This window comes from Varroa jacobsoni, unplaced genomic scaffold (assembly GCF_002532875.2).
Source record: "Varroa jacobsoni isolate VJ856 unplaced genomic scaffold, vjacob_1.0 contig00557, whole genome shotgun sequence".
Classification (NCBI taxonomy): domain Eukaryota; kingdom Metazoa; phylum Arthropoda; class Arachnida; order Mesostigmata; family Varroidae; genus Varroa; species Varroa jacobsoni.
The window spans coordinates 56,887-83,080 of NW_019214486.1; the positions used below are offsets into that span (position 1 = coordinate 56,887).

The following is a 26,194-nucleotide window of genomic DNA, read 5'->3' on the forward strand; positions in this document are numbered from 1 at the left end:
AGAAGACAATACTTCTTGCACGTAACAATCGTATGAGTGATCGTGCGCTAAGAATAATCGCCGCCTCTCGTTGTGCTTGCGAAACCCCTATCAGTGATATATGTGCTATGTGGCAGGCTAGGCAACCCCATATATATATATATTAAAGGGCTTGAGCTGGGACGTGATGCTGCTTTGGAAAGTGTAAAAGTAAAAGAGATTTTAGCATGTACTGGGAGCCTCATTCCTGATGGCTGTACATGTTTAATAGAATTAGTATGAGCATCAACTGCTGACTAATCATTATCTTGTCTCCAAAGTACCCCTTCGATCCGCAAATAATTTCTACTAGCGACCGTGCGTCAGACGATATTAGTAGACGTCAACTCGTTAAAGTGCTGCTCAAATGCGCTGCATACAAAATACCGAATGTAATAAAATTTTGAACTGGTAGCAGGCCAAAAATTCCCAAAAAATACAGGGGTTCAAAACGTTGCACAGACGAACTAGCATTTGTCTGCTATCGGAAGTACGCGGAAGAATGAACGCATGCCCGCTCTCACACATAATGAACCAGAATTTGTCCCACTTTAGGCGTTATAAGAAGCATAAGAATATACACATATATATGTGTATATGTTCTTATGCTGGCACGATCCGAACGCTTATCAATAAACGGAGTATTTGGATTGAGCTAGATGGGTCCTAAACGACATTTCTCCACCGTCCTAAGATGATATTTTTTTAGAAATAATAATAACAAAATATTATGGCATATGTCATAGAGTAGCTAAGGAAACAGGGAAATTTAGTATGCGAAACATTTATATCCAGTTTCTATACGTGCGCATTTACTTTGTGGTCGTAAATAAAAGCGCACGTTAGTAAAGTTTCTGAACGCTCTAATCATCTCGAGTAGACAAAAAAAAAACTATAATTCTCGAAGTCGTATATATATATATATATATATATATATATATAGAAGAACATAAGAAGTCGTAGAATCAAAGATTGGACGCCTTCGTAGCACTAACATGCCTAACTTTTTAGTAAACGAGTAGAAAACCGTCTAAAAAATTTTTGGCCGGCATTGCGCCTTGTTCTCTAACCAGCGAAGCTTATTAACTGCCGCGTACGCCGCAATAGCCTTTGTACGAGTATTTTCACTGGCTGGGTACCCGTTTCATATCTAAGCGTATCTGTTCATTCACTTCGCTTCGTTCATCGTCATACACGACGATAACACGCGCTTCAACACGCAACCGTAGGGAGTATGAGCTTTCGTTCCACAATGGCAAATCATATATTAGAACAGAATGGTTGTTTTTGTATGAGCAGCTACATGTGCTGTTTTAAATCCTTTATTATTATTCAGCTTCAATCAGATATATTTTTAAAAAACCCGGGCCTTTTATAACCGGTTGGCATTTACTTTATTTTGTTCTGTACTGAGGATACGATAACCTGCGGCGTTCTTAAACGGTCCATCTAAGTGATAAGAATATACACTGGTAAGTAACGTGAGCGAAACGTCCGTCTGGCTACAGTGACCTCCATATCGGTGAATGGATGGCTTTTAGAAAACGCTCTCTTTGACGCTAAAGTTATAACGACCCTTCTTATAGTTTGCTATTCTTGAATTAGCCTATACGATTGTACGCACGTTTGTTTCACTGATTTTTCGCGACCGAATTAACGCGGCGTTTGCTTATATAAGAGATCGTAATATGTCATGTCCGACTGATGTCAATATCAAAAAAGGCGTTCTCTCTCGTCGAAAACGTTCTATAAGGCACGCTTACACGGTGAGTACGCCAAATGAGGCAGCTAGCTTGCTTAGTGCTCTCTAAAGATTACTACTAGAGAAAATGATATCATCGTCTTAAAATTAACCTATTGGTTAAAAGCGCACGGTGGTATATTTTACACTTACCTTTCAGCGTATTCGCGACCAATCTTCCGTGACTGATCCTATCCATCGCTATAGTAAAGCTTTATAAAAAATCAATCGCAATGCTAATGTCTTCGTGTCCACAGAGATGTCTTGCAAACTAGCCAGCCTGATGTTTCAGGAAGTAAATAGATTTATTTTTTGTCTTTATACGACTTACAACGCTGAGAGATTGACCGTGCAGAATAATGATACCGTCGAATGGCATTGTGCCTGTTTAACTACATGGGAAGATTGTAGAACGAACGAAAAATAATATTGAAACAGCATTATAAATAATATATACATATATGAGACGATATACGACGACAGGCTCTGTTTGCATACACTGCGTAGATAACAATAGCTGTGCTAGAGAGAGATTACGTTATTTTGGCAGCTACAGAAGCAAAATTTCGCACTATAGATACTTTACCCCACAACAAATAAATCGGTAGAAAGTACAGAACTTGGACAAACACCGCATTTGCTATTATCAGTACGCTAGATGTCAAGCTTGTATCAGGCTGCCCATTTAGCGGAGAACTTCCTGTAATTTACTATCAGCGTGACATTCCACCAAAACTAATCTTTATCTTACAAGACTAGGGAAAGAACAATAGCACCGCCTGATTCTTCTTTGCCTTGTCCTAGTCGAGGAAATTCGCCGGGCCCAATAGCCGCCCCTTTAAAAGGCGTTGAAAGGAAGATAACACAGGCCGCTGTGTTGCGGGCACACAAAGCATTATTTTTTCCCCCTCGGGAGCAACGAGTGCCTCTGGAACATGGCGGCAGACTGTAAAAACGGGCAAAACGAAGCCAAACAGCTATCTCTAAACATTTTTATTGTCTTGTTCATAAAGTAACCTCGCGGCAAGTTTTCAGCTACACAGGCAAACGATCGTTAATCTTCCATGCGTACTTTTCAAGATCGTGACATCGGGCGACAACGCACACCGGCGTACGACAGAGAACTAGCTTGAGGTTTATATTAATCGCCGCTGATCCGAGTCTGGTTTAGTCTTCTACATGTTCCATCTTGTTGCTAATTTCCGATCGTCATATTGCCATTGGCTGGTCGCGTGTGCAGTAGGAAGAATGGGCATTGGAATCGCCGCTATTCGAAATAGCCGCAAACGAGGGTCCAATGGGCATGGCCCAGAAAATGGTCGAGACAATTCAGATTATTGGGTCGTTGCTAGCAAGTACGTAGAACAACGAGATACGCTAACAGCCACATCAACAGCAGAGACGGAAACAATTGCGTTCAGTCATATCTAATATGGGCAAAAACCTTTAATACGACATCTAAACATGTATCTTGCCGGTTAGAGCTGCGGTATAGACCCGAATTCTGCTTACCGCTCAAGCTTCATAGTATATCAACGTTGTTAACAATTGCGGTGAAGCTTAGAAAAGAAACTGGGCTGAATTAGATGAAGCTAGACTTATTCTGAGACAATGAATTGAGAAACAGTAGGTGAAGAGCAAATATGGACTGCACTCGTAAAAACCCATCCCCAAGGTAACGAGCATCAGCAGCAATATAACTAATGCATCTGTTAATAACCCGCACATCCATAACAAAAATATGCCCGACTGCAAACAGTAGCTGGATTGGGTAGTGATGTTCTTGGAGTGACTTTTTTTTCCATGTTCGTCTGCCCAGATTGTCTGAGAGAGGTTTAGCTCCGCATTTATCCAAGTTTATCTTCTTGAATTTCCAACAAACAAGTTCCGGGCGTTCGCTTCTGTCGAGATAAGAGTCGACCCTAATGCCGTACCTTAATCTAAATGCGTCAAGCCTATATTATGATAGTAGAGTGAGTAGTTTGTTGAGCCGTTGTCTGATGACGGGGGCGGACATGTAATTATGGACGAGGCAGCTAAACGCTTCCAGATAAATGTATTCTCTTTAGCTCCTTATAATACGGGCCACTTCTAACTCGTATTCATGTAAATGAAATTTTGTGCCCCAACAGATATGCTAATTCTTAGCTCGACCACTGTTACTTGAACCCTTTATGAAACAGCCATACAATAGAGAGCTTTAAAAGGGAAAAAAAATCTATATATCTAACATTTTTTTGGATATAGGTTGACAGTATTGTATTTTTGTGTACTTTAATACGATAGTAGGGCTTGGAAAAAGTAAAACAAAAGTCTTACATATGATACGAGCTTTCGGCATATGACTGTCATCGGTACGGATAGTTGCTCGAGTGGGGTGATATAGCTTTTCAAAAAAAATAGTTTAGCTGCACTCACCAGGTATAATTTTAAAAGTAAAGCACATAAGCGCTTCGTCAGCTCCTTTTATCGCATTTGCCAGTAAATACGTGTCGCACCAACCTTGGTTCCACTGCCTCTATTCCGTCCTGAACAACCTTTTTGTATATAGCCATAATTTTCCGATTACTCTTCCGGCCTATGTGATCAATGCTTTATATATATAAAGCGTTATGATCCACCTAATATGGAAAATCGAGGCCTTTAAATGACGAAAACCGGTCTGAGGTCAGCTTGCAGCGCAAGAACACACACGTATTATAATAGAAATTGAGAAAAAAAACATATAACTTTTAGATAATGAAAGCAATTTTTGCTTGGCGGTTGTACTTATTCTATGTGTGACCAGTTGTTTTAAATTTACCTTTGCAGTACTTCTGGACGGCGACTTTGTTATATTGCATGTGAATAGAAGTTACTGTAAGTAAAACAAGTAGAAACTCTATCGAAGCTCAGAATATAAGCAATTTACTTTTATCATGGTAGATCGCGATGGCAAGTACTGGGTGGATACTTACCCCAAACTCTCGCCTCCAGGTCGGGCTTGATCGCTTTGAGTATTTTTCTGAAACTCGGTCGTTCCTGCATACGAGCCCCTCTTAATGGGTTTTCCTATGGCTAAAGTGCTAAGGCTATTTGGATTGGTTGCACCAGCGCTACCGTCCTCATTTTGCCGACTTTGCTCTTCACGCTGGCGTTGCTGTTCGATCTCCATGATGAGTGCCTCCCTATACGAGTCGGGTAACATAAAGGAGGCGCGGGTGCCTCCGCCTGCGGTGTGACTCACTAAGTCAGTGAGTTGGCTTCGTTGACAAGCACTACCCTGTTCCTGGGTTATTGAATGGTGCCAAACACGCCCAATAACAACAATAGAAATATATCAAATTAAGTGAAGGGTGTGACCGAAGAGGGAATGTGAAACTGAAAAGGCTACTGATTAGTTTCTATGTAAAAACGTCTTTTCCCTATCCGTCATCATCCAATTACATCGTTCGTTGTTTTGCCTTATCGTTACTTAGAGTAACTACCTAAGTAAAAATTAGTAGAAGTATATAGGCAAAAATACAATGCGGATACCGTATTAGTCTGCTGATGATACATACCATGCGTCTGACGGAAGGTACCCTATGGATCCCTGCTGCTCCAGAAGCGGTATCCATACCTAATCCGATACTCGTGCATCTTCGTCGACACAAACTACAGCGCCAGATCTATGCAGGTGGTTAATATGATTATAACCGAGTTCGATTCAGCAGAAGGCATCGGAAAGTATAAGTAGAATCAGTTAAAGGCACAAATAGACAGATTCAACGAGAAAATGCGCAAATGGGTTCATTGTTAACGGTAAACGTCCTTAATAAAGACCTTCCTTCATTAGGCAGTTTATGGCTGAGCAAGATATTTCGCTGTATGTTCTCAGGATATATATGGTGTGGTATGATAAAAGGAAGGCGTTTATCCTCTACCAGTGGCACCAGAATATCCAAAAAAGGACTTTCTTAGTAGAAATAAGAAAATGTTTAATATGACCGAAGATCAGCCAATGTGTGATGTCACTGGAAATCGACCATTTACAATGATGCAACTGTGTTCGCAATCTGCTGAAAAGACACAGGAGGCTCTTTTACAGCAGAACAATTGACTTTAGGCACACGTCCTATGCAAAGCAATTGACGTTATCACGCACAAGCCTTCTAAAGACATTAAGCCCAAACACAGTTATCAAAGAAACTTAATTGGATGTTTGAATAAGTGGTAAACTTATGGATGGTTACTATTTCGAATGGTAGGCCATACATTTTTCAGAAAAATGTCACACGAGCTCATACGAACTAAATTAGTGTAGGGTCAGGTGGCTATAAATGCATGTTTCGAAGTAGAAGTTGTGGCCCTTTCACAGCTCCAGTTTGATTCCTTCGGATTACTATGTAAGGCATAGTGAGGAGTAGTCTAATAAGTTTATACATGGTAACCTTAACTGTCTTCCTGTTGCCATTAAGTAAGCGTCTAAAAGTATGAATAGAAGTGATGGGCCTATGAGCTACATAGGCTCCGAATGAAAGCCGCTATGGGATAGCAGCATATATCGGCCTATGCAAAAAAATCTAATTTAAACATCTGTTTTCACTTGAAGACAGCTTGTACAATACACAACAAATAAATATGTTTGTGGTTTTACTCGGGGCCACAAACGAGGAGGGCCGCACTCGGGCATAGATGCACTTTGTTTCATGCTGGGAGCCAGCCGTTTAATAAAATGCGTAATGGCGATAACGGACGTAAAAGTCGAAACAAGGGAGGTATGTCTGTGTTATTACTAGAGCTCGATGCTAACAAAGCGATCAATTCTGTGTGTCTTTCACTGGCTTAAGTTGCTGGCGCCACAGCGATGCTGGATAAAAAAAAAGTCAAAGGAAGAGGCTCGGCAGTGAGCAACTAGATGCGACAACAGAACTTGTCGAAAATAACGCCGTCCGAGAGATCGTAAATTGCAAAAAGCAGCAACGACTAAATGAAACCAGACGAACGTGATCCGAGACTTATGGTATAGCTAGTTGTAAGAACCAAGCCCTTTACCATTATTCGGCTATATATATATATATATATATATATATTAACCTCTTTTTTAAGTGTAAACACCACTGAGCTTTGCGGACCTAGAAAAAAAAACTCCTAATCTCATTTACACAAAGTACACATGAGTCATATCGGTGAGATTTCCCCAACAACAGCTTCTTTTCTGCTTACCCCACTTGATAACAGCTGACGAACAGTAAGATGATGATCAAAATTTTGGTATTTGATAATAGATAAAAAAAAAAAGGATGTTTATCTGGATCGAGGTCCAAATGTACCACTATCCTGGATGGTTTATTGTGTTCGAAGCATTCGAAGAGAGATTTTATGTACTATATAAAAAGAAAAGATTAGATACAAAGTCTTGCAATCGTTCCGTCTTGGTTCTCAACTTACCGTGACATTGTCAGAAGTATATGACGCGCAGTCCTCACAAATTGGACTTTTGCATTCATCACAAACCTTCCTAGGCTCGTCCTTGGAAAACATTTTACGACAGATGCGACACTCTCCGAAGCTAGCTTTGCCTTTGCCGGCCGGTAATTTCTTGTCATTATTAGCGTCTCCACTTTCTGTCTGACTACTAGTTCCGTCAGACGCAGCTAGTTGCGTGGATGCTCCCCCGGACGCCCCCTGTCTGAAATTTGAAAAATTAGATTGCTTACCGCCATCTTACCATCACCAGCGTATCAATAAGGCAATGTAACTCACCTATGAGCAGGGCGCAAAAAAAAGTATAAGGCTACATGTATAGAGTAGTTCAGGACAACGGCGTCACCGCTCCTTAAACGTCCTTGAACCTACGAACCAGTTTATTACATTTCCTATGCAGATTAAACAAAAAAACGAAGTTTACAGCAGAGAGCTTCATCGTGCGCCTATTTTATTCGTATGTTATTTTTTTAAACCAGCTAAGTTGGGAGGAGTCGCTCCAAAATGCTTTGTCTCGAACTTTCTACTAATTTTTGACATCAAAAGTTATTCGCTAAGCTATTCCTTACAACGTTTGACGTTAATTACTCCGTTCATACAAATGGTCGTGGTATGATACCCTGTAAACAAAGTCAAGCTAGTTCGAAAATAAGCAGGTGCGCTAGATTAGTCAGAGTCAGTATTAACGCAGCCAGTGTTTCTTTGTTGGGGTGAAACAGCGGCCATTTTAGGTAAATCGTCTAGAAAAATGGCTGCACAATCATTAGGAAAGCCCTCCAAATACATAAAAGATAGACTGAACTTAAATTTCCTGGGTAACTGTAATCAGTTAATTAGCTATTTTATTCAGTAGATGAATAAAAATTTGCATATTAAATACAACGTCTTTTGCTGCTGTGATCTAAAGTTATTCAGGCTCAGTGCGAGCACAGGTATCTTAGATGCGCAAACGATAATAACTTTATTATATGTTCGACAACGCAGAACAAACTGATCATTGTATTTATCGTCTGTCATATTTAATAATCATATCTACTATCTAACATTCCGGTCGTCCACTAGGCATTGCTTCAGAAGCTGGATCCCATTAGCACAAAACGGAATGCGTCTCTCCCTGGTTCCGAATTTAAACTACCTTAAATGTCGCTATGTTTAGTTGGCAAACGCGGTACACCTACATCGTTACTGAAACCAACGCCTGTACCTGCAATTTAGTTTACGCCGAGCAACACAGAAGACAACCCTTTGAAGACTCTTAATGTTCCTGCTCCGTAGTTCATTCGGAGAGGAGAAACAGTCACACGATAAAAGATTCACCCGGAATCAATCTTTATGCCATGGAGGGACGATGGGTAGTTTTAGAAAGGAACGAAGTTCCCGTTATGCTATTTGCACCCCAACCTTTATAAACTACTACGAGGCCTTTGTCAGCTTGCCCGTATGCTGATCTCCAGGTCAGTTCAAACGAACAAATGAGACAACGACTTTTCCCATTAGCAACATGCTACCGAGTAGCAGGGAACGCAAATTCCTGTATGGCATAGTAGGTCGTTAGCGAAGTGTTGATATATCTGCACGTCTGTAGATTATTAAACTGTATACTATAAGTTCGATTTTTTCAACGTTGCATGGATTCCATTCATGCGTGTTGGATGCCTCCTTCGACCCCGGAACCGACAGCAATATGGTAAAATTTTTCAAAGTTACTTAATGTTTCATTCTGTGTTTTCAAGATCTACGTGATTAATATTGCAGTGTTTTTCAACGGCGTGATGGAAAAAAATGCCCCAGTAATACACGTTCTGATTAGATCTATGTGGAGGGATTGGTGCTCAGCACGCTGCATTTTTTTTTTATTGAACTTCTGTAGGGCTTTTTCGTTCGCTTTACAAGGCCTATTCATATGCTGCTTATCCTTCCACCAATTCACCACCGTCTCCGTGCAGTATTAATCGATCAGCTCCTATCATCCTGTTCCGACGCTACAGTTTCTGCTCAGGTCGAACTGAGCATTACGTGGTGAGCCAAGCGGTTCATTCTCATGGAATATACTTCCCTAGATTACAAAAAAATCTCCTCACGTCTTTTACGTGGCTGGAGAGCTTCGTCCTCAACAAGCAAGTCCAAGTTACTCAAAAGAAAATCGACTCATTGTTTGATGGGTTACACTACTAAACCACTACTATAAACATATTCGTTACACATTAGAGAGCCCCATAATGATCTATTGACCTAGACAAAAATCATCTTAAACTTCTGCATTGGCTATGATTGAAGTAACTTCGCTAATTCGGTAAGTGACAGGTGTTTATAGAATGATGAAACTAAACCACATAGCCAGGCAGCTTTTCTAACGGCAAATAAATAGCGCCGAACAGCAGTACCTGACATAAAACTCGAAACGCAAATGGTCTATGTCACCAAATTTCGGTTCTTACTTTCCAGAAGAGCGTGGGTACGCTTCTCTTTATTCTGATGGGAATTGTTGCTTCAGTCCTTCAACAAATAAGTAGGTTTGACAAAATAAATCGACAAGTTAACCCTTAATGGAAATTTCGAGGCAAAGAATACATTCGAGGTCGGCTGATTTAACACAATGGACCTCAAAATATTGGTATCTCTATATCTTGCCGTAAAATATCCGTATATTAAGAGACGGCGATATAAATTATACTGCTGAACTTTTAGGTGAAAAGTGGACCAGCGCCAACTCTGACGGAAGACCGTTATCAGTTACTATGGTCGCTGGTGCCTTTAGCGTTCTTCTGCTAATGCGCTCTTCAGCTGGTGGTCGATTTATTTCAGTAGTTGTTCCCAGACAATCAGAGGAATCGCGACGATATTGGATAGCCCTAACGGCAGCCTAAGTCGGCATGTTACCGGAAGCGTATTCCAGCGACAAAGTTTCATTGCTTCGGGTCTCGTATGCTTACTTCGAGTTTAAATTTGTCGACGTATCTTTCAAAGGGTACAAAGTCGGCTAATGAAGATAGTGCTGGCGAGTTGACAATAAGTTAAGACAATAGGCGTACAAAAAAAGTTCACTATTAGGTGTTACCTCTTGAGCTCGCTCCGTCAGTTGCTGGTCACTGTCGGCAACAAAGGTTAACTTAGTTCTTTCCTCGAAATAACTTTGGTTCGTCCAGCGGAGCCGAGATTTATTATTAATTTTAATAAATTCAACGCCCGACCATATTGGTGCTTTACTGTTTCATTGAGTGAGGTTACGCGCTGTAATCGAACTAGCCTATTAAGTTGGCTAGGGGACTAGGCAACGTACCTTGGAAGCCACAGCAGTTTATACGCAGTAGTTATTTACTTCGACATCTTCACAATCATATTGGTTAATTAGAGATAAAGCTTGTGTAATCCACAGCTGCATAAATTTACTCACTTTTGCATCATCTCGAATTGCTGCTCCTTTTCGAAGACCTTTTCGAGGATGCATCGCTCCTCCTCGGTGAGGTGTCCGGTGAGTTCCCTATTGAACAACTTTGTAGGGGTAGTGGGGGGTGTCTTGGCAGGCTGAGAAAAACCCTGAATCCCCGATGCGACACTCTGTTTGAGTTTCGATAGCGCCCCACCTCGAGTCACCCCGATAGTACTGCCCTCACCAGCGGCTGACCCAGTCCCGCCCGCAGAGCCGATCTCGCCATCACCGGTCTTCACGATCTGAAACGTCAAAATGTGCTGGAGTCAGCTAACTAGCCACGCCATGGAAAACATTTGAGTACTAATGCTTTGATACTAATAAATTGGTTTATGTAGACTGCGTAGTACCTGATTAGCAGATTAATTTGAGCAAAATAGAATACTAAATTCATTAGATCAGCAGTGTCGTGCTTAGTAATTGTATACAATCAGGGCTATATAGTACGTTTGTGAGTTAGACATTAGTGTGCTGTCAAATAGGATCTTGCAATAGTTCTTGCACACTTCTACTAGTGCGTAGTAGTTTCGGTTAATAAGTTACTGGGACTAGGTACGATGTACTAAATCTGATGCGCGTAAAGCACCCTGAACAAAAAAAAGCAGCTATACAATATATGAGCGGAAAGAAGATACGGTTTACTTTGTAAAAGACAGAGTAACAAAAATTATACGAAGCCTCAAAGAAAGTGGTAAAACGCAACAGGCGTTGATGACGACTGTCGATAAAATGCTTCCAGGGAAAATAAGCCTATATATGAAACGATCAAACAGATCCAAAAGGATGCAAGAGTTGCTATCAACTTTTTAAATCGAACATGATGAAATATGTTTGTAACGTAGTTTGCAGCCTCTTTAACTGGTCCTTGTTAAGGGACTAGGAATCAAGCTTTTAAGTAGATATTGATGCTTGAAAAATTCAGCGCTTGAAGAACGAAGGGACTGCTGTTTGTTACATAAGACCACAAGTATAACATTCGAGCCTGAACAATTCTCTGAAGACATTTGGCATTCTAATCATTTCTATTGATCATATAAATACAGTGACATAGACGCAAATGTGTCAGAAACAGATGATTCTACGAAAAGAAATATCGTTGGCGTATCCCTTTGATCAAATGCCTTCAGATGCTGCTGCTGCCCATTGAGCGCCAGCTAATAAATTTCCCGGGGATGGGGGGTGTGAGTGGGTGGAATTAGATTATCTGCAAGCGTACGTCCACAACCCCCTTGCCGATTCGTCTAACTAACGGCCAGTTCTGAGATAACCACGCAGCTGTTACAAAAATAACGGTGCCAAAACGAAGGCATTACACTCAAACATTTTGCTTGGAGCAATGTCTTCTGAAGTTCCAATGAGATCAATATCGGACAGCACAACGGAAGCGCACATTTATGTAAATTGTCAAAACTTATGAACTTAGAATGAATAAAGTTAATTGTTTGTATGCGTTTATGTGTATAAGAGAAAAAACTACTATTATTTATTTGACGGATATTGAACTTAGGCTAATATTACGATTAGGAAATCCTATCTCCGGACAACACGCAATTCATGCGAATACGAAGACGGCCATCATATAAAGTTGGGTCAGGGAACTGGTAGATTTGCATGTCTCTTTTAGCTATGATAATTAGAAAAATCACAAAGTGGATGGTAAAAGCACGAGTGGAATTGCGACCGTAGCATGTGAAATGGAGTCTACCCATACGACTTGTGTCTTGGTTTGGCATCCCTACTCCGCCAATCGATACAACTTATATTTGTAACACATAGAAGTTACAACTGAGCAGTAAGTAGGCAGTTGTGCTATAAGTATACTAGTAGTATAAGTTGAAATTTGTCTTGAACTGCTTTAGAAGTTCCAAGTTGCTGTTCAGTGAGCGAACATCGAGCACCGTTCGAGGTACAACGCCTCTTCAATTTGTTTTGTTACTTCATAGCTTGAATCGAATCATAGAATCTAGATACAATCCCAACCGAAAACAGTACACTTTCTTCTCCGCGGAAATCACTTAATACCTTACGCTTACCATGAGGAGCCAGTTGACAGTGTTACTTCTCAGAATCGTGTTCTCACTCATGACTAAAATCACCGTGGGGGGTCGGAAAGTCACGGGAGTTGTAGAGGTGCGGGATATACCGATATGCAGACTAGGTATTATGATCGATACGCACTAGAAAAAAAATTAAAACTCCTGAATCTTAGCCCACGCAGGCTAGCCGCAGAAAATTATTATGAAGAAATAAAGTAACACACTGCCCATTATTTCGATGAAGCTCAGTTTGAAGAGTATAATCTCAATTGAAGTCAATAGCCCTTTGCCGCTAATCCAAATTTCGAAGTTATTGTCGGATCTCCAAATGCCCCTATAGGAAGAAAACGTTTCGCTGTTATTTCAACTAAAGCTGTTATTTCAGCAATGGATTTAAAGTCTAATTAAATATTAATCTCTAAGTAAGATTGCAAAACAATTCGATCTGTTCACTATGTGGATTCCTTGTCTGCATACCTGGCAGGCAGATAATCATTAACCAGGGATGTGCTGAATATAGCATATCCCTGTGTAAAAACCTCCCGTATAAACCCTGAATCTATAGAAATTCAACCTAACTAAGATGAATCATATTAGATGTTTCCAATACACTTTCCAGCGTTTAATTACATGTAAAAGCTTTGTCTCCAAACGACTAAAAATTTTTCGTCTGCTGTTACACCCCGCATTTTCCGTGCGAATTTTATCCCGTAATAGTAGATAAGACGTACGTAACGTAAACAAATATCTTTCGTTTCAAAGACTGTTATCAACCAGTGTATACAGCTCTTACCGTTTCTCGTATTTATCAAGCTATGCACTTTTCCTTTAATTTACAATTTTTCTCATGCAAAATCTCGCAGTCGCAATGGACATACAGCGTAATCCGTAAAGGGTCATCAACCGGCATTAGCATTCGTGGCGCGTAACAAACTACGGTATTGTTATTTCTTGTAATTAGACATATGATTCAAATTTTGCTGTGTGTTGTTTAGCTATCGTTAGTCCCAATAACCAAGCCTCGGGTTTCACGGCCTGTCTCGGAGCAAACTTTGCTTAAGGCACAAACATAATCCTAGACTAAGGACTACACACAGAATATGTTTTGACAAAAATAGTTGTATTAAAGAGTGAACGCGATGCGTCGAAAGTCTGCCTCATGTTAGTCGATCTATTTTTAGAAGATCTGTCCCATCATGATTGTTATTACGAAGAATGGCGACCTTGTAGCAGGCTCCTTGTCGTGAGCGTGCCCAAATTAACTTCTATAGCGGCATGCGCGAAGCTTCTAGTTTCCTTCGCCTCTTCCATACTCAAGTTAAAACGTGTTGCTAATGAGATACCGCTAATCACTCCCATAGGAAATCTGTAATCAGCTCGGGTTCGATCAAGAGTTGGGAGAATGCTATCGTATGTGTGATCCATGTAACCCCTGTTACATAGATGCCATTTACTGTTCCAATAATCTAATTTTTATTTTTAATCGTTTTAAGTACATGTTATAAATTAGCTATTATTAAAATATACTGCTAAGAATCACTAAACCCATTTAATACTGAATTTTAAACGAAATTACTCGTTGAGAACTTTTTACCTAAATCGATACCTACCAAAAACAAAGTATCGCTAATTGGAAACTGTCCACCCAGACATAGAACATGGGTTAATTCTTTCTTCTTTTTTTTTTTTTCGGAATACACTTGTGCCTTTGCATCTTTTTAAGTATGTAAGTAAGGAATATGGACGAATATCTGCATTGCAAAATCAAAGCCGATGATTTCCGCTTCCCGAATCAGGAGCGGCCTTATTGAGTATCAAGCTCAGATCGACTTCAGGAGTTAGTGTGGCCGCCATGATTTTGCATCCAAGAAAAGCGTCTGTTCTTGAGATCTGCCCGCAATATCGATGTAAAGGTCGAGAGAAAAAAGATATCTGGAGCATGAATTTGCTAGATAGCGAAAAATTTCCTGATTTTGAAGCTTTCCAGTTAAGCATGTTACAGATCTTTGCAAACCAAGATGTTTTATATTTCTTGTCTGGCAGGCGGCTGAGTGGTCCAAAGGCTAGTTATTCAGACCTTTACTAGAAGCTGGAAATATACGTTTCCTAGTGTTCTGTTGGAAGATTGATGCAGTAATCTCGGTTGAACCCGAATGACGCAGTGTCTATAATACACACCTTACTCTTTCATATAATCCTGTTCGAGGTTCAGTCGATGCCTTTGAGATGGCCCTGTCAAGTGAACGTCGTCCTTAAAGATGCCAAATTATCTTTAAATAGAATATAGCGTCGGAATACTCAATAGGATCGTGGGCGCTCAAGTGATGGGAATCAATGGGCCAATTTCGCTTATCGAAGGTAGCAGATTATAAAAAAAAAAATTGGACTACCTAAAACATTTTGGCGGCTTCGGAAGTATATCACCTTTCTTAAAAATGGGGGAAGCGTTGTTAATAAAAATAGGGCGTCCCCCTGCAGGTAGTTTTTGCCGATGATCAGGCATTTTTTTCGTTTCGCATGTTGTTAGAAGCTGAATCCCAGGCAACGTTTTTACACGTCCGAGAGGGCACTCGATCTATTTCTATCCTTGCAGTCTACTAATATATCAGATAGCCAGTCCCTGTTCATCAGTTTACTCATGATCAGCAAACATGTCGACGGCTATATTATCATAGTTTCCATAGGAACGGAACTCATCACAATTAATTTGCGCATTACTATCTACGGGAGACGGAATAGAGACGTACATATGGATAATGATCACATTATCCGTTTCGCTCAATTCCATTGGCGTTGATAGACATTTATGTTTTATGTTTTATGCGTCTTGCTATGGGCAGGCAGGTGGGTAGGCGCCCGCGTCCATCTCTGCCTACTCGGAAAAGAAGTCCTGGTAGTTTCTTTAACTAACATTGCTGGCAATAAATGGACGCAGATTATTCTGTTAGGTTCATTAGACAACATCAGACGCAGTAGCAAACAACCGCTACGCTGTGAATGGTAAAGAGTCGGCTTGTGAGAGTTGGCAAGGTCACGGCTTGTATCTATCCTCACCTGCTGCCGCTTTCGTTTGATCGTTTCAACAGTGAGAAAGGGGAAGAAAAGGAACGCACTGCAACAGAATGGGGTGGCAGATACCCTCAAAAGCTTCTTATGCCAATGGAATAGTACTTACTACCATCTAGTAAAAGCAGCTATGTATGGCGACGTGAGCATTTGAGTCGGGCCCATCCAGAGCAAACGACTACTGAAATATAAGTCAAAGCAAGTGGCAAGAAAGCGATAACAGTTTTACACTGCGGCTTGTTCCCTGAGCTGTTACCACAGCCACTACTGCCGCCTGCCTCCCTCCTGTTACTGCTGCGGATGCCACTATTAATCCGTAGTTCGCCTAAGATCTTGTGATCTCTACGATATCGTGAATAAAATGTGTACCGTAGGGGGCTGCCTCTGCTGTGGCTATTACTACAAAATAATAGCAGATTCGCGGAAGGGGGATACGTGTTCCATACCATTTAGAACGATAAGTAGACACAACTAGAAGAAACAGCTACGATAAAGGGTATCGTCCTTGCGAATAAGGGGAACTGGGGAAGGTGACAACCTAGAATCTAGTGAGATGAAAACCTTTCACGAGGATGCCACGTCGATCATCGCGGCAGCCATGGAAGCGCGCTCTATAAGTGTTTAACGCGTTGCCTACGACGCAACCTACGCCTCCTTTTCGGCCTTATTTGATCGGAGATGTAGGCATATGCATGGCGTACTAGCGAGCCAGCAGATCAGAGCTCATAAGAACACAAGCTGCACACCTGTTGTTTATATTTTCATGCTCCTGTTATGCTTGATATGAAAAATGTATACTTGCGCTAGTAATTGTACGCGCAGTAGCTTTGCAATTTGTGGCGAGAAAATCGAAACTAAATAATAACGTTTCTGTAAAAAATTCAACTCGGTAAAATAGTAAGGTGTAGCACTTTTGTGTTTGGCCGAATATCCTTAGCCACATCAGGACAACGAGTCATCGTTGTCTCGGATAACCATAAAGTCGTAGCTACTCTACATAGTCGGATTATTTTTTTAGCTTTAAAGTAACTTATAAGTCTCATACTTTACCGTTATCTAGCGCAATCTCTACCGATTACTGTATCCCGACAAGCTAGATTACTTCTGCCAGTAGCGCGAGTCCCTAGCAGAAAAAAGCTAGGAGGGAACAGGTCATAAGGTAACGTACATTCGATCTTGAAGTTTTTCTAGTAACGGAGGCGCACTTAAGATAATTATTATTGAGACGGTGTTTTGAATATGAATGCTAGATGTGTTCTTCGAAGTGGCACAGTCATCAGCTGGAAGCCGAACGCGAAAGACACAGGGAGAAGGGGCTGAGTAGAAAATTTTACGAGCGAAACTGCGGCTCTTGGAGAAAACGTGCTGGGACAAAATCTAATAACTTCCAAGATAAGCCCAGCACGGTTCCACCGTCATGGGAGGTCACCTGCCTTGTGCACTTGTTTTCTGTGTATGTCGTTTCAAATATTCTATGGGCAGTAACAGCCAGTCCTTTCCAAGAATGCAAATCAAAATTCTAACATAGGATATGTACGTAAAATCCATTACAACATATAGCACAAATGACCTACAGAGGTTTGCAAGTAAGCAACTTGATAGACCATCCCTGGAACAAATGGCGTTGATTCGAAGATGATCTGACTTGTTCTACTTGTCGCTGTGTTAATATCGTATTTGAAGATGATGCTTACTGTTCCAGTTTCAAACGTATTATTGGATATTACCGGTAATGTACTTTGAGGGATCTCACCCTAGAACGTATCACTTCTAGGTAACACGCTTAGCAACTAGCGAATGGTGTTTTCTACGTTCAGGTATATAAGTGTTGGCTGTACGCGTTTTTTGCTGGCGCTACGCTAAAACACGTGCGTCGTTTATATAAGGGTTATTCGTTTTATCTAATCAGCCCTATGGTGAAATTTTTAGATAAACACTAACGAAAATAATCAGCTTCATAAACACGTCCCCATGTCTTGATCCAGGGGTACTAAGTTAGAGTTTATAAAAATCGCCATTTAGGATCGTGTATCGTTGACGATTTGTTTATTCAAGTCGGGTTAACTTTTTTTTTTTAATTTAAAAAAGTAACTACGTTTTTTTTCTATGAAACGACTACTTACTCTTGGCATTACGACGATCTGAGGATGGCCAGAGGACACCTCATTCTCTAATTGTCTACTGGTCTTTGAAGCAACTAAAAGGAGAGAAGAGTAAGCATTCAAAGATTCCTATAATAACCCAAACGTTTGTTTTTTGTGGAACAGCATAAAAAGTGAAGAATTGACGGTGTATTTCCGCCAAGTGAATTTCTTTCAGGATACTACGCGCAATTAGCATGCATAAGCTTAGTTAGTGGTTCAGTGCATGAATCGGGTTCATTCGGGGAAACAGAAAATGGAAACCTAAGATTTGTAAACTTTAGAGGTTTATCATCAGGCTTTTAAGGATTATATCGCTGAAGAAGCTAGTTTACAAATTCTTGCATTGTTCACAATTCCTCATCATAGGCAGCCTCGGTGATTCCGTCAATTTGGCCAAAACATGAATCGCAATATAGTAAGCGTCATGACAAGATGAGGCAGTTTTGCGTTATGAGCAAGCAAATATACGTCGTTCACTTGAAGTTACTGACTGAACAGTTCCCGTCAGGAATAACATACTCTGAAAATAAAACAGTATTCACATAGGTAAACAAGGGATGTAGCATTGTAAATATAAAACAAGGATAGCTTGTCCATTCTTTTTCTAATTTTTTAAATCGTTAGCGAAGTTTCATATAAAATAAAGCGGTGTAACCCGACTGAGCAGTAGATACAAGCTTGACAGTTTGCCTGACTAACCTGGGCTCCTCTAAAAGTTCCACAATTTAAAGTCGACGCCGGTTGAGATGTTCCTAGATGACTCGTTATTCTCAATCAATGGACCTTTGATCCGTCCCTAACACCCAACCCCACCGTAAACCAACTGCTTTGAAATCATTATTTCTAGGCCACCGATACTTTTCAATTATATAATAATCCCTGCCAAAATAAATGGCTTTGCGGATCCCGAAATGCTCTAAATGTACCCAGTTTGGGTATGAGGCATTTAGGAAAAATTGCTTACCTACTAAACAGTCGGACGCAGTCGAATAGAAATTTAACTCGTTGCTGATACTGGCTACGGAGAGTAGAAACCCAGAGTTGGATAGAATGCTGATAGTTCTGGGTCGGACGTATCTGTGTAGATAGCGATTCTCCATTTACTCTAAAAATTATTGTAATAATCTACGGGGAATAGACACATCCAGTATTTATTCCCCGCTAAACCCAGCTTACTATGGTTAGCCTAAGCGTTTCTTTTATTCGAAGGACTGTTAAAGTGCCAGGAAAATATAAGAAAAAAAAGTAATATATTTACTAGGCTAGTAACGACTGAGGAAAGATTTCCGTTTCGTGTTGCAAAATCGCGTACCTGACGAGAAATGTCGCCACCACTTCGAAGCGACATCATGCGCCAAAACAAGCGTGTGGGGTAGCGTGAAATGCCATAGTATACTACAATTGCATACGTTGTCGCATAGGTTTTTATACTATCCACGAGAAATTAGCTCACCAATATACGAGAGCGGCCTCGAGACAATAATAACTCTACGACTTTACAGACCAGAGACTATGAATACGCCTAAGAACAGAAGTTTATCACCACTAACTTCTACTAGAGTATAGGTTCAGGTAAATTGTTTCCAGAGTCGTGAGCACTCCTTGTAACAGATTGGTAGCTAACGCATTTGCCTGCCAATCCTAGGTACACGTTGTGGTGTAGCTTTGGATTTGGACACAGACAGATAGCTTTAGCTTCGTGCTGGGACCCAGCTGTCCCACGGAATGCCTAGCGGCAGCGCCTAGCAACATTAGCGTCGCGCTCATGCCTCTTTCAAATAAAGACTGTAAGCAAATAGCAGCGTTTGGCCACTTTAGGCCAAAAAAAAAACGACAAACTCACCTTGCCAGCTTGAAGCACCAACTGAAGTTCGTCAGCGGTGTGTAGCAACAGTGAAGTACTATAATGTAATAAGGCAAAAAAAAACTCTAAAAGCAACTTCACCACCGTGCCCAGGGTCGACCGACGAGCTTGGTAGTCCCTTTTGATGCGGCGTGAAAGCCGGCACCTTTCAGATCTGCTAGGTCTTCTAGATCTACGAATATCGAAGACAAGCAAAAGGAAGCACCTTCGTCGAATGTGACTTGAGCTCGTGCCGTTATCCGGTAGCTTGTGTACTATTTATCTTCATTTCTATTTAATGGTGGCAGGGTGCACTTTTCTATTAGCTCTGCCGTCATGATAAGATCTATTCAATTGTCGCCGAAAAAACAGTTTTTAAAAAAACTGCTTTCCACGGTCAACGAAATTAGCCTGAACGTTTTCTAGCCTATGTATATAGCAAAAATAAATGCAGAGCGTGTTTAGCTTTTTCGGGACGATTTAACAAAAATTTATTCCCAATGAATGTCTTTCTTTGACTTCTGGAGTTCTCAGCTGCAATAGAAGATACAAATCAAATAATTTATCCAGAAAATGATATAATAATTAGGATTAATAGGCTTTCAATTGTCCGAGTCGTTCTGCACTGTCATAGACCTATGGCCGATCGCCTTTAGCAGATGGTTATCGGTCGAGGTGTGCTTGTTGTTGGCTGAATCCTAGGTTGGTGTATACTCCCAAAGAGAAATGCTTGTCTTTTAGTCGGGTTTATTTATTATCTTGAGGTGAACTTTTTGTTCCGCAGTTCTTTTTGTTACATTCTAGCTATAGCTATTTTTAATAATGAACTTCAAAGGAATCATGACGTGAATGATCCTTTGCCTGCTTTGTTTCGAATCTGACTTTTTGAGCTTGAGTTTATTTCCGAGCTATACATATCAATGCCTTTTTTGAAATGGGTTTTGGGAAAGCACCGACAGCTTACCCGGATGCGCCTATCGCTTTACCTTCACAAAAACATTTGCTATAACAATGCTTGGGGTACCTATTGGACACTTCCGGCAGCGTTAGAACACGTGCCACGCAATAATACTTCGGACGAAATTAACACCAATGTGAGACATGTTTGGGTTGTAACAGATCTTTTTTTTCTGAAATCCATTATTCAGCATTAAGCCTACTGATACTTTCTTATACCCATTCCTATTGTGCGCGATAAAGATCACTCGTCCTTAAAAAGATATTTTTATATAATAGTTAAATGATGACGTTAGGTTAATGAGTACATGAGAAGGTGTGTGAGAACATGTGAACTTGTAAAACAAAAAAAAAACCAGTCAAGTTGACTAGTAGTGCTAGGTTAAGGATTAACACTAGCGTAATAATCCCTGAAGAGTTTATAATTCAATAAAACTCCCCCTTGCCCTATTATTAGATGACTGAACTATGCCCATAAAGTATTCTAACTAAAATTGCCGATCAACGTTTTTAAATTTAATAGTTCGATAAATATTTTTTGAGTCCGCGACTATCTCTAATAATCTCATTTGATTTACAGCTCAATATGAATATAGTGACCATTATAGCGTTTGCTTTTTAGGAAACATAACTTAAACAAAAACTTTCGTACTATATTGGCTAACGGTCGTCAGAATTAGGCTTGTGACTCCGATTTGCTTGGTCCACTTCCAGCATAGGGTTGTTTGGCCTGATCTTGACGAAGATCGTATGTCTGTTGTGTTTTTTGTTGGGCGCGTATTAGTTACACCTTTTACACGCCAATGAACAACCTGAACATTGCCCCAAACGCTACTTGTCTTATAGTAGTGGTCATTACAGTCTTCTTGTGCAGGCTATATAGTATATGGCTAACTATTTCCGAAAGCTTTTTCTTGCAAACTGTTTAAATCGCTGCAAAGACCCACCAGGGTAGACTTGAGGTAAACGCGTCACTATTTCATGCTAAATAAAATCAGCCTCGCAGACCTTCGGCAAGAAAAACAATTCTATACGATGCGATACGCCTAACGGCTCCTTTCCAATTTCCATTCGGACTTACGAAGCATACGGGGATCAACGTCTTTCTAATGACGTCTTATTAGCTTGATGGCTTTCATTACTCGTGTGCGCCTGACAAGCAGCCGTAACTGTATCGCGTAATTCATTTACCAATCGCTTGTACAAAAGACAGTCCCGTAGATCTACCATGAACTTTTGCAGTGAAGCTATAGTTTGCTATGATTTGTTGAGATTAAAACAACATTATGGAAGCGAATCTCACGTGTGTGTCTACGATACGACGCATTCAGTGTGCTTATGTGCCCATTCGCTGACAATATCTTCATCTTTAAATTGTCCTTTCAGGCTATCTATCGCGGTACATATTCAGAGAGAACAGGATGTTGAAAACTCCTACTTCAGCTTTCTTGCAGACGAGATCGTTGTTTGTCCCGGGAAAGTTTAATCCATACAGCTGTTACACGATTTCCAGGCCTCATAAGGTCATATGCAAGCAGAAAATCATCTAAATTTCAATATCACCGGTATCGAAGAATGAACGACGTAAAATAATGAATCACGATAACAAGCCATGTTTTCAGTAGGTTTTTTTTAGTTGGTCCCAACATGAGGCAGGTCTAAGTCCTGAACGACAATTCAGTTGAAGACAGGAGCAATGATAACCATTTCGTTGCAGCATTTCATTGTAATCACTCTATAGCTGCCTCAACCGGTCGGATTGTGTCTAGCCGTACGTGTCCGGTATTAGCTCAATTTTTCGCATAAGCTAAATCTTCAATATCGCCGCATCAAAAAGGCTTACATCGTTCGGGCACAGCTGAGAGATAGCGAGCCCTAAGGACGAATCGATGCTCGCTCCTCTGTACGACTCATTGCTGAACCCCTTCTACATAGGGTATAAAGAACCTATGACAGAACAAATTTTAGGAATAAATAGCCAAACCTCACTTAAACGTGAAGAGCAAATCATCTGCGGACAATTATATCTTCCACGTACTGTACGCCTATCATGCCATATTCGAGTCGAAATGCGTGAAGAGATCGAGGCAGGTGGAGTAGCAGGCACCTAACTCGTCATCGCAGAAAATTATTTTCTATACGTGTGTTCTACGGATCATTCGTACTACACTAGCAGCAATCTTCAGCCATTCCCACGCATTTGCTTCTCAATGTATTTCCTACACGGTAATTCTACGCTGATCCCTTTACTGCAGGGCTGAAGACCATGTATGTCACCTACAATGACTAAATCGAGTTTGACTATTGCGACTATTAGTGCTCTCTTATTAGGTCCTTCTTGCCCAAAGAAAGCTTTCAGGGAAATTGTTAGTGTATTATATTGAAAAGTGTGCTATTAACGAGGCGATACCAGCTCATTTGACTACCAGCCTGACGATAGTCTAGATCGATCATCCATCTTGGCACCTGCTGAGTTGCGTGTGTTTTCGGTGTACACATATTGAGTGCCTTGAAAGGTGTCCACACTGTTCAACAGGCTATCAATGTACTGATCGTGCTACAGCGTCATCGTACACATCGAAATCTAGCAGAAGTATTAGTTCAATACTATATGGAGTTTCAGTTAGGTCCGTGCACACAGTGTGCAATGAAGTGGATAACAGAAGTTCGAAACAGATCAAACTGTTGAAGATGTTCATACAGAAACACCAAAGAAAACAAACGATGGGGTTCAATCGGCCAAAAAAGGGTGCTGGAAATTCAAAGCGAATGATTCTGGAAATCAGGTTGTAAACCGGCGTCAGCAAATCAAGAATCAATCGCATTTTAGGATGTTTTTAATGGTGGTGATTAAGTGGCACAGTAAATCGACATAATTACACTAAATAACATTGTTTGTAGAAACAATATTTTAGGCAATGGATCACGCGGACTGTTCTTGGTCTGACAGTAAGGTCATCGGTGCTAATTACTAGAGTTTACTAAGGGGATCTGTTTGATTATGCATTTGGAAGGACTTTGGTAAGAAGACAAATTTGATTTCTAACAGGAGTCACCGTCTTTGTCCACCATAGTTGTCTCCCAATAAGAATCAGACGGATTGATCGAAGAGCTCGCGTTGCGTATCCTGTCTGTTTTTCAGACCTGACGCCAGCAGATTCTTTTTTGTGAGAAGATGAAATCTATGCTGGAAGATCAACTACACTGACAGATTAAAATGTCCCGATACGCCATAACACTAAATGAAATATTTCGTGTACATAAATAATTCACGAACGTCAGCTGGCGATATCTGGGACGCAGACGATCGATTTGCCATATTGCAAACAGTATATACGATGCATCACTAATGGATTGCAATAAATGCTGATTTAAGCAACATCAGCGTGCATAGGATCGGTGACTATATTCTCGGAGTAGTTTTCGTATACAGACCCATCAAAAAAACGATTCGTATAGAGAGTTGTAGCCAAATCGATCCGAGATGGGGTGTGGGTCTCAGATCGACTCAAAAACAGGCTAGACCAGGCTAGACCCAAACAAAGTTTATCTATGTGTCACACAAGCATCCGACTGATAAGTACGCTGCATCACCGAAACTAGAAAGCCCCCAAAGTTTTCTTTCACCAGACGTATTGCCCTATTTCTTGTCCTGCAGTTCTTCATATCATCACCAACTTTATAAACATGCAAGTCATTTGGCAATCGATAAAACAGTGTTATTTATGCTAAATGATAGGTGGACCTTGAGGTAAAAGCACCCCATACGACGTAACCTATTTCAATCAACACCGTCAGCTTCATTTTTCGATACTGTAAATAGCAGAGAAGCAATATTAGAACATGTTAACTTGGCGTTAACATAAACCTACTTTATCTCATCTAAGTAGAAGTCTTATTCGGTAACTGAAAGGTTCGCTTTAGGATATACCATTGATCCGAGGTGTTACCTCGTACCTGTACAGCCATCGATTCATTTAATCATTTTGGTCTAGCGACATCACACAGCCAGCTGCAACATAAACTGCAGATAAAATACACAGGAAGATTTCTCTTGTTCCAGTTATCTCGATCTACTTACTCCATCTTCTGTTTGCAAAGCTTTCACGCCATTGTAGTTATTTCATTAGTCTGTCTGAATACAAACAAGTTACAGTTTGTTCGATACCATGATGCATGTATCTAGCTAGCTAGCTAGCTATTTAAAGAAATAGCTGCTCCTGGCTCCGAAGGTGTTAACCTAAATAATCCTGTCAAACGACCTCGCTCTTGCATCTCTGTCGTCCCGATACCCCACTGCAGCTGTCACGTTCATTCATTATGATGACCTTTTATATTTACTTCCACATCGACATATCGTACAAATCCAACCACTCTTGTAAACATTACCTACCTTACATCAGTCGCAAAACTATAAGAATCAAATTTTTAGAGCACCTAACGCCTATCTTGTAAAGTTTGAAGACAAAACACTCTCAGCTATCAGTAACGGCTGGCGAAAAAAGCATTCAGGGAAACTAGCCCGAACTAGCATAACGCTCTATAAAGATAGGAAATATCGCTTTTAAAACCATCCTATCGTCAGAAGTCCAACGCCCACCTAGCTCTTGGTGAAGCTATACGAGTTCATAAGGAATCAATCAATCAACAAAGGATATTCTGTATAAGCTATTTCAAATGAGCAAACAAATAGGTACACACGTAATAAACAAATATACAGATTTTTAGTAACATGGTAAACGGACACGCGGGCTTCGGCCCCTTGCTGAATTTGCCTAATCCGATTCGTTAAGTTGGGCTAACGAAAATCATAAACCAAGTACACGTTAACAGTAGTTATTTCGCTGCATATAACCTTTCCCTAACCAACGCGTTTCTCTTTTTCTATAATTATTTCTAAGTTAACTAATTGACTTTGTTGTTGAGTTACTGCAGGTAACTAGAATCGGCCGTCGACCGACCTATGAGAGGGATGTACGCGGACCGAGCGGACCTGCGATCGATAAAGTCACCAAAACTCGAAAACATTTACGCATACTATACGAATAAATGAATAGTAAATATATTCCCTGGAAGTCGCGAAAGTATTATAAGGGTTTCCTTTTTATAATAAGTGGTTGCACATATGAGACTGAATGATATGAACTGAGACACGTTATTGTCTCAGTTCATATACCGATTCTGTTTCCTAAAGCCTAAAGATATTTTACCGTTGAGATTTCTTCTGTTAGTTATATATATATATATATTTGTAAACTTTTGATCTAGGAAAATGGTCTAGGATTTTCTACGAAAGTCAACTTCATATTATACTTCAAACTTTCAGTTAATATATGTAAAAAATTCCGTTGAGAAAAAGTTCAAAACGCTATGTCACTAATTAAATTATTACAGTAATAAATTTACGGTAATACTTGTATGGTTACGATATTTGGGTGACTCTGCTAGACCTGCCCCGCCCTCTTTCTTTCAAACACGCTACACGTTGTAGTTTTCTACAAAATGTAGCCC

At 40.4% G+C, this 26,194-nt stretch overlaps 1 protein-coding gene and 1 long non-coding RNA gene across 2 annotated transcripts in view; one reads left to right on the forward strand and one right to left on the reverse strand.

The window, feature by feature from the left end:
* LOC111271356 (uncharacterized) overlaps positions 1–5,020 on the reverse strand; it is a 31,434-nt gene extending 26,414 nt beyond the window's left edge. The window contains exon 1 of the mRNA XM_022852091.2: positions 4,717–5,020. Coding sequence (XP_022707826.1) covers positions 4,717–4,946 — 230 coding nt within the window. The 5' untranslated portion in view covers positions 4,947–5,020. The remainder of the gene's footprint in view (positions 1–4,716) is intronic.
* Positions 1,492–25,770, forward strand: LOC111271357 (uncharacterized). Its single transcript, XR_002686817.2, has 2 exons — positions 1,492–1,784; positions 25,619–25,770. It is a non-coding gene; the product is annotated as an uncharacterized LOC111271357 (long non-coding RNA).
* The last annotated feature ends 424 nt before the right edge of the window (positions 25,771–26,194 follow it).